General features: G+C 43.7%; 1 protein-coding gene across 1 annotated transcript in view; it reads right to left on the bottom strand.

Moving 5' to 3' along the window:
• LOC137324833 (interphotoreceptor matrix proteoglycan 1) overlaps positions 1-17,438 on the bottom strand; it is a 150,296-nt gene that overhangs the window by 68,729 nt on the left and 64,129 nt on the right. Inside the window, exons 3-6 of the mRNA XM_067989561.1 lie at positions 10,135-10,301; positions 9,867-9,873; positions 7,910-8,001; positions 6,911-7,060 (exon numbers count right to left, since the gene is read on the bottom strand). Coding sequence (XP_067845662.1) covers positions 6,911-7,060; positions 7,910-8,001; positions 9,867-9,873; positions 10,135-10,301 — 416 coding nt within the window. The remainder of the gene's footprint in view (positions 1-6,910; positions 7,061-7,909; positions 8,002-9,866; positions 9,874-10,134; positions 10,302-17,438) is intronic.

Raw genomic sequence — 17,438 nt, 5'->3', positions numbered from 1 at the left:
GAGTTATACTGCTGCTTTTGAACCATTTTACAGCTGAAATTACTTCACCAGAAAGAAAAAATGCTGGTGTAATGACAGCCTTACTTTCCTCATAGTTTAAATATCCACTCCCTCAACAATCGGCGCATCGTGGCTGCAGTGTGTACTGTCTGCAGGATGCACTGCAGCAACTCGCCAAGGCTTCTTCGGCAGCACCTTCCAAACCCACGACCTCTACCACCTAGAAGGACAAGGGCAGCTGGTGCATGGGAACAACACCATGTCCAAGTTCCCTTCCAAATCCCACACAAATCCAGACTTGGATATATATCGCTGTTCCTTCATCGTCGCTGGGTCAAAATCCTGGAATTCCCTACCTAACAGCACTGTGAGAGCACCGCACCACACGGACTGCAGCAGTTCAAGAAGAAGGCCCATCAGCAACTTCTCAAGGGCAACTAGGAATGGACATTAAATGCTGATCTTTCCAATGACACCCCTATTCCAAGAATTAATATTTTAAAACTCCCTAAATTACAATGAATACATTAGCCACAAACATAATTGTTTTTTTCACATTTCTGTTTGTTTCCCCTGATCTTCCTTTACTAAAGGAGATGACACATGCTGAGGTACAGTTCCATAGGTGCACTTGTCCTCTGGTTTCTCAACCGAGTGCTCACTCTTCATATGTGAGTCTAGACAATGATTATCTGTGAAGTGTTTGTTAGTGGGAGGGCACAGCAACCAAGTCCAATCCTGACCTCAACAAACATATACATTCGGGTCCTTTTTTCCCCCTCCCTAGCCCAGGCGTGAGGCCAATTGTGGCTGTGATCAGCTAACTCAACAACAACAACTTGCATTTATTATAATATCTTTAATGTAATAAAACATCCCAAGGTACATCACTAGAGCGATTATCAAACAAAGTTTGACACAGAGCTACATAAGGAGATATTAGGACAGGTGACGAAAAGCTTAGTCAAAGAGGTAGGTTTTAAGGAGAGAGAGGTAGAGAGGCAGAGAGGTTTAGGGAGGGAATTCCAGAGCTTAGGGCCTAGGCAGCTGAAGGCACAGCCACCAATGGTGAAGTGATGAAAATCGGGGATGCGCAAGAGGCAAGAATTGGAGGAACAAAGAGATCTCGGAGGGTTGCAGGGCTGGAGGAGGTTACGGAGATAGGGAGGGGCAAGGCCACGGAGGGATTTGAAAACAATTGAGGCGTTCCCGGATCGGGAGCCAATGCAGGTCAGTGAGCACAGGGGTGATGGGTGAACGGGACTTGTTGCAAGTTAGGATAAGGGCAGCAGAGTTTTAGATGAGCTTAAGTTTATGGAGGGTAGAAGATGGGAGGCCAACCAGGAGACCATTTGAATAGTCAAGTCTAGCGGTAACAAAGGCAAAGACGATCGATTGAACCTGGGACCTTTCTGGTCTGTGTGGCTCAATATTGTACCAGGCAGTACATTTACCCACTAAGCCGTCTGGAGGCACGAATAACTTAAATTAATGGGTTTCCGGCCTTCCAGTTTACTTTTCCCAAATACCTATACCCTATTATATCCTGCAACTTTACACTAGGTATGCTAACAGCTAGACCAAGAAATAATAAGCATGAAAAACACCTTTATAACATGATTGTGAGGAACACAGGAACTTCAGTTTTTATTTTGTAGATATTTATTTTAAGTACCAACCACACTTGGAGTACTGTGCATAGTCCTGGTCTCCATATCACAAAAAGGATATCGAGGCACTGGAGAAGGTGCAAAAAAGATTCACAAGGATGATACAAGGGGCTTGAAGTTATGCTACAGCTATAGAAAGCCTGGTTAGACCACACCTGGAGTTCAGTTCTGGGCATTGCACCTTAGGAAGGATATATTGGCCTTGGAGGGAGTGCAGCGTAGATTTACTAGAATGATACCTGGACTCCAAGGGTTAACTAAGGAGCGATTACACAAACTAGAGTTGTATTCCCTGGAATTTAGAAGATTAAGGGGTGATTTGATCAAAGTTTTCAAGATGTTAAGGGGAACTGATAGGGTAGATAGAGAGAAACTATTTCCGCTGGTTGGGGAGTCTAGGACTAGGAGATATAGCCTAAAAATTAGAGCCAGGACTTCCAGGAGCGAAGTTAGGAAACACTTCTACACGCAAAGGGTGGTAGAAACTTGCAAATCTCTTCCGCAAATGGTAGTTGATGCTAGTTCAATTGTTAATTTTAAATCTGAGCTGCCATGGCAGCTGGGGAATTTAAATTCAATTAATTGAATAAAATCTGGAAGAAAAAAAAGTTAGTATCAGTAATGGTGGCCATGAAACTACCGGATTGTCGTAAAAACCCATCTGGTTCACTAATGTCCTTTAGGGAAGGAAACCAGCCGTCCTTACCCGGTCTGGCCGATATGTGACTCCAGACCCACAGCAATCACCCTCTGAGATGGCCTAGCAAGCCACTCAGTTGTACAATCTCGCTACAGAAAGTCACAATAAGAATAAAACCGGACGGACCACCCGGCATCGGACCACTAGGCACCAGACACAACAAAGGCAAACCAAGCCCAGTCGACCCTGCAAAGTCCTCCTCACGAACATCTGGGGACTTGTGCCAAAATTGGGAGAGCTGTCCCACAGACTAGTCAAGCAACAGCCTGACATAGCCATACTCACAGAATCATACCTTTCAGCCAACGTCCCAAATTCTTCCATCACCATCCCTGGGTATGTCCTGACCCACCGGCAGGACAGACCCACCAGAGGTGGCGGTACAGTGATATACAGTCAGGAGGAAGTGGCCCTGGGAGTCCTCAACATTGACTGGATCCAATAAAATCTCATGGCATCAGGTCAAACATAGGCAAGGAAACCTCCTGCTGATCACCACCGACCGCCCTCCCTCAGCTGATGAATCAGTCCTCCTCCATGTTGAGCACCACTTGGAGGAAGCACTGAGGGTAGCAAGGGCACAGAATGTACTCTGGGTGGGGGACTTCAATGTCTGTCACTCAGAGTGGCTCGATAGCACCACTACTGACCGAGCTGGCCGAGTGCTGAAGGACATAGCTGCCAGACTGGGCCTACGGCAGGTGGTGAGCGAACCAACGTGAGGGAAAAACCTACTTGATCTCGTCCTCACCAATCTACCTGTCGCAGACGCACCTGTCCATGACAGTATTGGTAGGAGTGACCACCGCACAGTCCTCGTGGAGACGAAGTCTCGTCTTCACACTGAGGACACCATCCAACGTGTTGTGTGGCACTACCACCGTGCTAAATGGGATAGATTCAGAACAGATCTGGCAGCTCAAAACTGGGCATACGTGAGGCGCTGTGGGCCATTAGCAGCAGCAGAATTGTATTCCAGCACAATCTGTAACCTCGTGGCCTGGCATATTCCTCACTCTACCATTACCAACAAGCCAGGGGATCAACCCTGGTTCAATGAGGAGTGTAGAAGAGCATGCCAGGAGCAGCACCAGGCATACCTAAAAATTAGGTGCCAACCTGGTGAAGCTACAACACAGGACTACATGCATGCCAAACAGCGGAAGCAACATGCTATAGACAGAGCTAAGCAATTCCACAATCAACGGATCAGATCAAAGCTCTGCAGTCCTGCCACATCCAGTCGTGAATGGTGGTGGGCAATTAAACAACTAACGGGAGGAGGAGGCTCTGAAAACATCCCCATCCTCAATGATGGCGGAGTCCAGCACGTGAATGCAAAAGACAAGGCTGAAGCGTTTGCAACCATCTTCAGCCAGATGTGCTGAGTGGATGATCCATCTTGGCCTCCTCCCGATATCCCCACCATCACAGAAGCCAGTCTTCAGCCAATTCGATTCACTCCACGTGATATCAAGAAATGGCTGAGTGCACTGGATACAACAAAGACTATGGGCCCGACAACATCCTGGATGTGGTGCTGAAGACCTGTGCTCCAGAACTAGCCGTGCCTCTAGCCAAACCGTTCCAGTATAGCTACAACACTGGTATCTACCCGACAATGTGGAAAATTGTCCAGGTATGTCCTGTCCACAAAAAGCAGGACAAATCCAATCCGGCCAATTACCGCCCCATTAGTCTATTCTCAATCATCAGCAAAGTGATGGAAGGTGTTGTCCACAGTGCTATCAAGTGGCACTTACTCACCAATAACCTGCTCACCGATGCTTAGTTTGGGTTCTGCCTCATTGCAGCCTTGGTCCAAACATGGACAAAAGAGCTGAATTCTAGAGGTGAGGTGAGAGTGACTGCCCTTGACATCAAGACAGCATTTGACCGAGTGTGGCACCAAGGAGCCCTAGTAAAATTGAAGTCAATGGGAATCAGAGGGAAAACTCTCCAGTGGCTGGAGTCATACCGAGCACAAAGGAAGATGGTAGTGGTTGTTGGAGGCCAATCATTTCAGCCCCAGGACATTGCTGCAGGAGTTCTTCAGGGCAATGTCCTTGGTCCAACCATCTTCAGCTGCTTCATCAATGACCTTCCCTCCATCATAAAGTCAGAAATTGGGATGTTCGCTGATGATTGCACAGTGTTCAGTTCCATTCGCAACCCCATAGATAATGAAGCAGTTCGTGCCCGCATGCAGCAAGACCTGGACAACATCCAGGCTTGGGCTGATAAGTGGCAAGTAACATTCGTGCCACACAAGTGCCAGGCAATGACAATCTCCAACAAGAGAGAGTCTAACCACCTCTCCTTGACATTCAACGGCATTACCATCGCCAAATCCCCCACCATCAACATCATGGGGTTTGAACAAAAACTTAACTGGACCAGCCACATAAATATAGTGGCTACAAGAGCAGGTCAGTGGCTGGGTATTCTGTGGCGAGTGACTCACCTCCTGACTTCCCAAAGTCTTTCCACCATCTACAAGGCACAAGTCAGGATTTTGATGGAATACTCTCCATTGCCTGGATCAGTGCAGCTCCAACAACACTCAAGAAGCTTGACACCATCCAGGGTAAAGCATCCCGCTTGATTGGCACCCCATCCACCACCCTAAACATTCACTCCCTTTACCACCAGCGCACTGTGGCTGCAGTGTGTACTATCTACAGGATGCACTGTAGCAACTCGCCAAGGCTTCTTCGACAGCACCTCCCAAACCCGCAAGCTCTACCATCTAGAAGGACAAGGGCAGCAGGCACATGGGAACAACACCACCTGCTCCTTCTCCTCCAAGTCACACACCATCCCGACTTGGAAATATATCGCCGTTCCTTCATCGTCGCTGGGTCAAAATCCTGGAACTCCCTACCTAACAGCACTGTGGGAGAACTTTCACCACACGGACTGCAGCGGTTCAAGAAGGCGGCTCATCACCACCTTCTCAAGGGCAATTAGGGATGGGCAATAAATGCTGGCCTTGCCAGCAAAGCCCACATCCCATGAAGGAATTTTTAAAAAAATGATAGATTTTTGTTAGCCAAAGATATTAAGGGATATGGGGCTAAGGTGTGTATATGGAGTTATGTCACAGATCAGCCATGATCTCATTAAACGACGGAACAGGCTCGATGAGCAAATGGCCTACTACTGTTCCTGTGAGATTAGAACTATCAGGAAAGATTGAACAGGCTGGGGCTCTTTTCTCTGGAAAAGGGAAGACTGTGGGGTGACCTAATAAAGGTCTTTAACATTATGAAGGGGTTTGATAGGGTAGACATAGAGAAAATGTTTCGGCTTGTTGTGGAATCCAAAACTAGGGGTCATAAATATAAGATAGTCACTAATAAATCCAATAAGGAATTCAGGAGAAACCTCTTTACCCAGAGAGTGGTTAGAATGTGGAACTTGTCACCACATGGAGTAGTTGAGGCGAATAGCATAGATGCGTTTAAGGGGAAGCTAGTTAAGTACATGAGGGAGTACATGAGGGAGAAAAGAATAGAAGGATATGCTGATAGGGTGAGATGACGTAGGGTGAACAGAGGCTTGTATGGAGCATAAACACCAGCACAGATCAGTTGGGCCAAATGGCCTGTTTCTGTGATGTAAATTCTATGTAAATGGAAGCTGTTCTCCCTTCACTGAGTTTCCAAAATGGAGGTTGAGTGATCGTCACTCTCAGATAAATTCAAATGCTTCTGTTCTGACATCAACTGGGATAAAGAGTGCTTTGGCTGATGAACACAGATGAAGTAGAATTTCCAATTGCTATCAGGTAGAAAAGCAAGCAGTTTATTTTATATCAGGGAGCCAGAAGTGACAAGTCATTAGCACTTTGTTGATCAACAGCATTTTAGATAAAAGTGATTCCATGAGATAAATGTCATGGTTCTGCCTGCTCGCTTTTAGGTCTGCTGAAGACATTCGGGTTCTATGAGCACGCGACTCATGTACACTAAGTGTAACATTTCATTCCAATAGACCACAAGCAAGTTCATCCATTGCTTGCCAAGGACCATAAGCAGCTTCCTAAAAAAGGGTATATTAACCCTTTATGGACTGGTTCTAATTTTCTCATTATGTATTGCACTACATAGTATCTTCCTGATCTTTCTGGTTCTGTATATAATTCTACCTTTATATAAATCTGGATAGTAGTTTAGCCTGAAAACAATAGCTGGCAGTATATTATTTTACTGCTTCCTAAGGTCACAGGAGACCAAATGTTCCCCCATAAATGATTTACCATGACTCACAGTTAATTGTTAGACCAGGGCTATGCTAGCCTGCACCCAATAGGGAATAAAATCAAAACTTTTGGTGCCTAATATTCTGCTTATGGAAACTGTGGTTTAGCCAGAAACAAGAGGAAAGTATTGGGGAAAAGCCCAGACTTTAACAGTAACATCAAAGAAAATTGTTCATCTTTCAAAAACACATTTAATATCCCCCTTCAGCAGCTAATGGTTCCATACGATTAGTAATACCTAAAGATATTTCCAGCAAATGTCTATATTACACTTGCCTGAATCTCAAACCTCCGGGTAAGTTCCTGGTACTCAAATGAGTTAGGGTCGCTCAGCTCCATGCTATAATTTTGGTTGGTGAGTTTAACACTGAACTCCACAACCTGTTCTGATGGCAGTTCTGGGATGATGTTGGTTACGTGCAGATCCTGAAACACAAATAGAAATGTTATGCTCCATCACACAGAATGTATTATTCAAAAGGCAAACTCTTAATATACAGCCACTGCTGATGTAGTGACTATATTAGTACCCTATAATAAGTCCACTGTCTATCTTATTTCTCCTTTGCACAGTGCATACTCTGTAGTAGTTGCAATTCTATAAGTGCAGTGATAGGAATGATCAAAAAACAAATGCTAAAACATTCAAACCAGGAGAATAGTCTACTTATCTTTAAAAAAGTAGCTGCAACTAGTATTGAAGAAAATAAGCCTTCACATAAAACAACAGCTGTACATAGCCCAGAAAGTTCCTTCGAGGAAAATAAAAAGTTTTAAAAATCTGTATTATACCAAGTTCCTGGTGGGGTGGAGACACTAATAAAACACTGTGACTCTCAAAAACCATCAGCTCATCTTAATTTTTCTCTCAAATACATGTACAACCAACACTGGGAGAATGTAACCTCTGATTGATCAGTTCTGGACAGCTTTCCAATTGATCTAATTGGTTCTCACAGCTTCTGGTCCGACTTTCCAATTGAACAGATTGGAGCTCGAGGTTGTCAATATAAACCAATGAAAAAGAATTACTTTTCTTCTGAAACTCTAACAAGCGGACAGATGGATTGAAACACATGCTGCTTGGCATGTATGCGTTTAGTGGTAGTATTGTCTTGGCTTCACCTTTGAATTTTGTAAATATTTAAATTCTGGCTCTTCCATAGCTGATTAATAACTCAGTATAATTATTATTCATATCTAGTTCACAACCATTTTATAGTAAACTGTCCAGTCATATGATTGATAAATAATGTTGAATTTCACTGGTCTTACCTTAACGGGAGTTTTAGTTTCATTCACAATCTCATTAGAGATCACAACATTAGGAATTGATGCAACTGTCGGCAATAAGAGAGCAGGGATCGCTGAAAAAAATTAAACCGTTCAGAAATCAGACAAGTAGCAAGATACTCTGATGTTGTAAGAAGTGCTGTATTGTGACAGTGCCTGATTGCACCAGCAGTGGAGTGCCCGCTGTTTAGCTGGAAGGTCAAAGATTGGAGCTCCAAGACTACCCCTGACCCAAACCTGATTGAAGATTCTGTCTGTTCTTAGCTGAACCATAATGCAGACTACCTCACTAGAACAGATCATTATGGATTATCTCGGGTCTGCCTGCCAATAGAAGCTGGGTAACAACAGCTACTATATATATAGATACAATTCTTACCTATATTTTCTTCTATTTTGCAACCTGTTGAATTACACACTTCAAAATCTATCTCCAGTCAACAGGTACAGCTCAGACTATCGAGATGCAACCTAACATGGAATCCCTGTCAACATTTCTGCCCTCTTGTCAGTTAGGCCTCCACTCTCAAAAGTGCTCAGTCACTTGCGTGATGTCAGTACCATCTGGGCAAAACCAGAAAGCACAAGTCAGCCAAACAGGGATTTGAACTTTGATCTTCAGGCGATGAGGTGGTGCAGCATGCTGACACACACTTTGGTCTACTACAGAGTACTAGGTCATGGATTCATGGCTGCAATTCCACACATGATCGTTACCAATCTGAGCTCTGTCATGGTGGGCTGGCATTAAACGGAGAAAGGTAATAACAAAGGGAGTTTCATCCAAATCTCTCTCTCATACACCTCCCATTGGCATGCTCTTATATCTCCCAAGTCTCTCTCATATACCTGCTATTAGTACTTTCAAGTACTTCTCAAATATCTCTGTTACACTTCCCATTGATAGTTTCATATACCTCCAATTGACCTCCCAAGTCTCACTCATACACCTCCCATTAGTACACTCATACATCTCCAAAGTCATGCTTGTATACCTCCCAATTCTCTTTCATATACCTCCTATTGGTATTTTCATATACATCCCAAATTATCTCTCATACACTTCCCAATCATAGACTCATATACCTCCAATTGGCATTCATAAACCTCCCAAGTCTCTCTCATACACCTCCCACTGGCACTCTCATACATCTCCCAAGTCTCTCTCATACACCTCCCACTGGCACTCTCATACATCTCCCAAGTCTCTCTCATACACCTCCCACTGGCACTCTCATACATCTCCCAAGTCTCTTTCATACACCTCCCACTAGCCAGTTCAAGTATGGGTGGGGCACTGGTCAAAGCCTAGACTGTGGGAGAAGCAGGGTATTGCAATATCAAGAAAGTCTAAATTATGGGCAAGCTGGATAGCCTTTTGCTGCTTTTACTATCTTCTCATGTTCTCCAGTCCACATCCCAAATATTAAATATCAAAAGTCGAGGTGAAATAGTACCTGTGGTGAGTGTAGAGATCTCACTAGGCTGATTATCCAGTGGAATACTTTATCGGCAAACAGAAAAGGAGGCACATATTAGAAATCTGTCATTGTAGTCTCTGTTTAGTTCATTAGTTCTTATTAGAGAAGAGATGAAATGTGGACCACATATATAAACAATACAAATATGATCAATTCAGTCTGACTGCGCCAATACCCAGCTGTGGCATTATTTGTTCAGCCCCAGTCAAGGATTTACATACCCATCACGATTACACAGTCAGAACATATTAACATTTATAGAATATTGTCAATTTTAAAGTGTGGGACCACATCAGTTAATAATATCCAGAGGTTTTGTGTATTGATGTGATATGGTTGAGGACTTTTCACAAAGTGAATAACCATGACATGCCCTAACAGTAGGCCTAATCCAGTAGGTTTGCAGGACATTGTGAGTTTTACTGATTACCTTAGTTGAAGATCACCACCTTGTATACCCAGCCTCTGTAAAGGAAAGGGACATTGTCACCACCTTTTAATCTTTTAGGGAAATGTAGGAACCAAATGGAAATAATCTATAAATCAGTTCAAATTCTTATGTTTAATTAGTCTACATTTCGTAACAGCTTAATATTTAAAAGTCAGAACAAAGTTGATTTGGGTACAGTAAGCCGCAACTTATAACTAATGTGGAAAACTGGAAGTAAAACATGTTTACAATGAGTTCATATTTAAAATTGTTTCTGAACAAAATCCGTTCCTTACCCTCTGAACCATAATTAGATGTTCCTGGGAGTCACTGAAGTTCTGTCCAATCTGGAACAGAAAGTGAGTCTCTCGCTGACAAATACTGACAAATTGCTGGTACTCTTCATTCTCCGGAATTCTGTCCAAAAAAATCCGAAAAGCTTCCCAGACTGCTTCCTGACAAACTGAGCAAGGACAATCCGTCAGTACAAATAACCCAATATCTGTTGTAACAAGGCTTTATGGTTTCAAGATGAAATGTTGCTATCCGAATTCCTGATTCATACTGATGTTCAGTTAGACTTGTCTTTGCTTTTGACGCAGCCTCATTAAATGCTAACCATGGTAGGGGATTGAGATTTTTGTGGCTATCCCAGGCACAAATACACTTGTTTTGTTTTTAATATTAGGTTAGCAAAGCAACAAGGATTAACGGAAGCAAAGGCAGACATTTGGCAAATTTGACCTTGGTAGTTGCTGATGACACCAAAAGACTTAAACATCTCTGACATTTAATCTTATCTCTATGTCCCCTTTTTCTAGACTCTTCAGCAACCCTGATTCACCAAGTCATGGTTGACTATGTATGAACTTCTAAATACAGAGGACAGACTTCCCACACTACGAGCAACAAAGGTTGACCTGTTGAAATGAGCTATCAATTAACTAGTCGCTAAAACTATCAGTGCAAGATCATGTGATACTAACTACATATAGTTACATATAGAAATTACACATAGAAACAGGTCATTTGGCCCAAACGTGTTGGTGTTAATTCTCCACACGAGCAGAAATCCTAATCTCAGGTACCTGCCCTGTTCCCATATCCCTTTATTCTCCTTTCATTCTACCACCTATCCAACCTATTCTTAAATGTTGACATGGTTTCTGTTTCAATCATTAACTCTGGTAGTGCATCCCACAATCTCACAACCCTTTAAAAAGAATCTCGTGCTCTCTGCCCTAAATCTCTTATATTTAATCTCATATCTATGTTCCCTCATTCTAAACCCTTCAATCACTGGAAAAATGTTTGTTTCTATCTACTGCATCCCATGTGCTGCAGCTTTTTTCAAAGAAACGTCTCAAGTTGCAACTTTTGCCTCATGAAAATTACAATTTATTTGGAAAGCTCTATGAGTAAAAGACTTAATTATGTATGTTAATAAAAAGCTTTGATCTAAGATGAGAGGGCTGTGACACAAACAACAACTGGCATTTATATAGTACCTTTAATGCATTTTATAACACTCCATAGAGGAAGAATGGAATGGATACCAAACCTTTGTGGGGAGTTAATAGAGGCTTGGTCAAAAGGATGGGTTTGAGGAGGTAAAGGTGGAAAGAGAAATAGAGAAGCCAAGGGATTTAGGGAGGTTGTTGTGGAGAATAGGCCCAAGTTTGCTGAAGCACAATTACTTCTTGAAGAAGAGTAGATAAATAACATTCCTAAAGCTCCATATGTCAGCTGTGGTTCAGTGTTAGCACTCTCGTCTCTGAGTCAGAAGGTTGTTACAAACCTAGGCTGGCCCTAGGTGATTCAAATAGTCATCTCTCTTTGAGTGAAGATGTTTTTCCTGGTACCTTTTTAAATGTACTTTTCATTAATTTCCATGGCTATCCTCTGCCTTATTTTGAATAACATTGTGGATTTACCTCATGTATACTGTTTAATATTTTCCATTCTTAGGTGAGGAGCCCTTTGACCACATTCTTGTCAGACTATAAAGATCAAGTTTCTGCAATCTTCACTTGTCCCAGTCCCCTTTACACTAGGGATCAGCCCAGTTGCCTTTTTCTGTATCTTTCATTGTAATCTTAATGTTTTTTTAGAATAGTTTAGTCCCAATGCATTTGTTTTCTTTGCCTTAATTTATTTTCTCCTTTATGTTATGTTCACCTTGCAAACTCTTGACCCCTCCCCTAATGTATCTAGTCATTCTGCCCATTGAGATGCAGGAAATCTCTCCTGTACCAATCTGGTTTGCCTTAGTTATCCTTAAATCCAAGACCATTTGACTGCCATTACAGCCCTCCTCCATTTACATCCACAAATCTATTTGTGAGTCCTCTGCTCGTATCAGACCCCAGTCATAACCCAGAGGATACAGCTTTAAAGGTCTTCTCCTTCATTTTCCAGGCTAGATCCTTCAACTTGTTTTTTGAGCATCGCTGACTACTTCTTCACGATCTCATTCATTCCTACAACACCACTGACTGCTCTCCCACTCTCTGCACTAATCCAGCTATCCTTTCCTCGATGGACCAGAAATCACTCCGAGCGGCAAGGCAACGGTCACCACCTCTCCTGAGAATTAAATTAACAAAATTACTTACAGCGATCTCTGTGGCATGAATTGCTTGTAATTGAACTTTAAAAAAATTGTGCGCTATCAACCCAGCCTCTGAGCAGCGTGAGTTGCCGCCGCTGGGAAAGTCTGTGAGAGGAGAAGACACAGCCACAAAATCTGTCAGGAGGAGAAGTCACGCCCACAGATTTAGTCTGCATTGCTCAAGCAAGTAAGCAGACTTCATTCATTGAAAGCTAGTATTCTGTATGTAATTGTAAATAAAATTTTTAAACTTTTGTAATGAAAAGCCAAAGAAATAATTGAATTAAATAAGAGACAGAAGGGACTCCACATTTTTAAAAGTTAATTTTTAGTTGCTTGGCAGTCAATAAGACTTACCGCATTGTTAAAAATTAGTTTAGACCTGTATTTTTAAGCGTACTTGTTTGGTGGCGTAATTAATTACTTTCCAGCTGGGCAGAAAAGCAAGTTTGCACTTTTTCAATTATTTCCCTGATTGCAGCGTGCGATGTCCCTTTAATTTGAAGTTGTCATATCGCCGGCAAACCACTAGGAGCAAGTTCCGGATTTCCGGGTTTCACTGCACATGTGCAAACGCCGGAACTGGCTCTTCCATTTCGCCACTAACAACAGAGCGAGCTCTTGAGTTCCTCTGTTATTTTGGGAGCGATTTCTGCCCCAATATGTACAGCTTTAGCTGCATCAATACTAATCAATGCTGCAGCATTCACTGTGGTTTCATTCCTGAGAGGCGAAGTTCACATACAAACTCTTGACATACCTCTATCACATTCCTCTCTGTACACAATAAACGGGTAAACGCCTGTTAGCCATGGCTCAGCAGTAGCATTCTTGCCTCTGAGTCAGAAGATTGTTAGCTTCAAGCCCCATTCCAGGGACTTGAGCACAAAATCTAGGCTGACAATCCAGTGGTGTACTGAGGGAGTGCTGCAATGTTGGAGGTGCCATCTTTCGGATGAGACGTTAAACTGAGACACTGTCTGCCTTCTCAGGTGGAAGTAGAAGATTTCCTAGCAATATTCGAAAAAGAGTAGGGGAGTTCTCCCCAGTGTCCTGGCCAATATTTATCCCTCAACCAACATCACTAAATCAGATTGTCTGGTCATTATCTCATTACGTGCTGTGAGCAAATTGGCTGCCGCATTTCCTATATTACAACAGTGACTACACTTCAAAAATACTTCATTGGCTGTAAAACGCTTTGGAACGTCCTAAGGTCGTGAAAAGATCTATATAAAAGCAAGTTCTTTCATTAAAAATAGTGCACGTAGGATTGCAGCATGGGCGTGTCAGGCATTTGTACTTGAACTTTGCAGATTGGACAATATACCCCATTGATACCAATGGAAGGATAATAGTTCCACATAGCCTTTGCTTGGAGATGAAAGGAGTGATTTGAACCAAGAAAGAGCCTTTGCCAGCCTAATGATATTGATCAGATGGTGCCCCTCTGAGATCAATTCCTATTGGCCTTAAGTGGGATTGGATTTTAATGGATCTACTTAGACTTTGCTATAACATTGACAATCACTGGATGATAATGGAGCATCCTGTGCACTTGCCAGCTATTTTTAATGGGGAAATAAGGAATAACCTTTTCCCAGATGATTCCATCTTGCTCAAATTGAAACCAAATTTGAAATTCTAAAGCAGATAACAAGCTACAGTCAATGTGAAGCAGTGATCGAAGCAGCACTGCAGTGAAATCCTTATATCTGTCAGGAAAGAAACACACTTAAGAACCAAAGTTCGTCAAGAGAAACTAAGATAAACGGCAGTAAGGTTGTAATTAGAAGGTTGGTTAGTGGACAAACTAAACTGCAAACATTTATCACATTTAGTGAGATGGTGTATAAGATATAGGTATTGGCTGCATTGAATCATATGTTAATATTAGCAACAACAACAACAACTTGCATTTATCTAGCACCTCTAACATAGTCAAACATCCCAAAGCGCTTCACAGGAGCAGGATCTAACAAAAATTGACCACCGAGCCAAAGGAGTCATTAGGACAGGTGACCAAAAGCTTGGTCAAAGAGGTAGGTTTCAAGCACCGTCTTAAAGGAAGAGAGAGGTAGAGAGGAGGAGAGGAGAAAATTCCAGAGCTTATGGCTTAGATAGCTGAAGGCACGGCTGCCAATGGTGGGGTGAAGGAAGTTGGGGATGCACAAGCGGCTAGAATTGGAGGAACACAAAGCTCTCAGAGGGTTGTAGGGTTGGAGGAGGTTACAGAGATAGAGAGGGGCAAGGCCATGGAGGGATTTGAACATAAGGTTAAAAATTTTAAATTTGAGGCTTTGGTGAACAGAAAGCCAATGTAGGTCAGCGAGGACAAGGGTGATGGATGAGCAATATAACTAACAATATAACTGAATCAATAAATGCTAAGAGGCAATCAACTAAATCATAAAGAAGATTCACGATTGACAAGTAAATAAACAATGTTTTTTTGCAACTAAGCAAGGACTGCAGCTAACACTTAAAGACCTGCGGTAGGTGACTTCAGCCGTCAAGGACATTCAGCCACCGATCTTCGGGTAAGCGTTCTCCAAGGCGGCCTTCGAGACACATGACAACGCAAAATCGTCGAGCAGAAATTGATAGCCAAGTTCCGCACCCATGAGGACGGCCTCAACCAGGATCTTGGGTTCATGTCACACTACACGTAACCCCACCAGCGAAAAAGGAGTTATCTGTTTTTAATACAACTGGTCATTCTCTCTCTTTCTCTTCCTTTCGGATGTTTCTCTCTCTCTCTCTCTCTCTCTGTCTTTGGGTCCTGACCGTTTGTATATTCAGTAGTCCTGTATGTAATGTCTCTCTGAACACTTTAATTGCCTTGACAACGGGCAGTTGGAAAGATTATCTGTAATCACCAGGCATTGTTCTCTGACTATATATGCGGTAACCTTCATGGAATCCCACACTCACCTGACGAAGGAGAAAGCCTCCAAAAGCTTGTGATTTTCAAATAAAACTGTTGGACTATAACCTGGTGTTGTAAGATTCCTTACATTTGTCCACCCCAGTCCATCACCGGCATCTCCACATCACCTCTTTCATCAGCCTGTGGCCAGAAGTATGTAATTCCTGCACCCAGTGAACAGCCTTTTCCCACAGGACTCTTGTTCACTTTCCAGCAACGCCGGTTCTCATTTACCAGCTGGGTAGACTGGAGCCCACATAAGTTGCTCAAGGAGATTACTCATGATGAGATTCAAACCAAGGACCCCATGGTTGAAAACCTAGCACCTAATTAACCACCGGGCCACTATTTGCTCCAATTAAACATTGGGAAGACTGAAGCCATTGTCTTCGGAATTGCCACAAACTCCATTCCCTCGCCAGCGTTTCCATCCCCTTCCCCGACTGTTCGCAACCTCGCCGTGTTATTTGACCCTGAGCAATGCTTCCGACCTTCTCCATCACAAAGACAACCTACTTCCACCTCTGTAATAATGCCCGTCTGCGCCCGTCTGCGCCCCGCCTCAGCCCATCTGATGCTGAAACCCTCATCCATGCTTTTGTTACCTCCAGATTCCAATGCTTTCCTGGCCGATCTCCCACCATCCACCCTCCATAAACTTGAGCTCATCCAGAACTCTGTTGCCCGTATCCTAACTCACACCAAGTCCTGTTCATCGATCACTCCTGTTATCGCTGACCTACATTGGCTCCCGGTCTGGCAACGCCTCAATTTAAAAATTCTCATCTTTGTGTGCCAATCCCTCCATGGCCTCGCTCATCCCTATCTCTGTAACCTCCTCCAGTCCACAACCCTCCAAAAACTCGGCATTCCTGCAACTCTGGCCTCTTGTGCATCCCCCACTCCCTTCACCCCACCATTGGCGGAATTATTTTCAACTGTCTAGGCCCTAAGTTCTGGAGTTCCCTCCCTAAACCTCTCTGCCTCTCTACCGCTCTCTCTTCCTTTATGACTTAAAGCTTACCTCTTTGACCAAGCTTTTGATCAACTTGTCCTAATATCTCTTTCTATGGTTCGTGTCACTTTCTGTCTGATTATCTAATGTGCAGCACCTTGGGATGTTTTCCTACGTTAAATGCAAGTTGTGGTTGTTGGCTACATCAGGCTCATTTACAGTAATGGAGGGGGAGGGGGAATTGTAACTCCCAAGAACGGGTGGGTTGGGGCAGGTGGGAGGTCAAAATTGCAGGTTTTTAAATTGCGACCACAACCCGGCTCCAATGCGTCGTTTCCGGGTTTAACGTGGGGACGTTTGGACGTATGTGGGGATCACGCTGGATGAGGCCACATACCCAATTAGTGCTGGCGGGCGGGTATTTAACGTGATAATTAACGTCGTTAAGAGATGTTAAGTAGCAATTTTTTAACTAAATGAGAATTAACTTTAAATTTAATGAATGTCTGCAGGATGGCTTTCCCGGGGGTCATGATTCTCGGCAGGTAATAGAAGGCAAGAAGGGCCGGTTCATTCAGGTAAGTGCTTTTATTGCACTGCTTGTGGGGTAGAAGGAGCAGGAGTGTTTCCTCCAGGCCCAATAAGCTTACCAGCCGCCATCAGTCCCCCGCGATCAGTCGACACCCCCCCCACCCCATGTCCGAGATCCCTGTTCGCCGACTTCTCACCTCATGCCCCACCTCGATCGGTGACTTCTCACCTCATGCCCCACCTCGATCGGCGACTTCTCACCTCAGACCCCCCCCGATCGCCAACTTCTCACCTCAGACCCCCCCGATCACCAACTTCTCACATCACCCACCGATCGCCAACTTCTCACCTCAGACTCCCCCCCGATCGCCAACTTCTCACCTCAGACTCCCCCCCGATCGCCAACTTCTCACCTCAGACCCCCCCCCGATCACCAACTTCTCACCTCAGACCCCCCCGATCGCCAACTTCTCACCTCAGACTCCCCCCCGATCGCCAACTTCTCACCTCAGACTCCCCCCCGATCGCCAACTTCTCACCTCAGACTCCCCCCCCGATCACCAACTTCTCACCT

The sequence above is a fragment of the Heptranchias perlo genome, chromosome 8 (assembly GCF_035084215.1).
Source record: "Heptranchias perlo isolate sHepPer1 chromosome 8, sHepPer1.hap1, whole genome shotgun sequence".
Classification (NCBI taxonomy): Eukaryota; Metazoa; Chordata; class Chondrichthyes; order Hexanchiformes; family Hexanchidae; genus Heptranchias; species Heptranchias perlo.
Note: the sequence above shows the minus strand (reverse complement) of the source record. Positions and strands in the feature narration are given on the sequence as shown.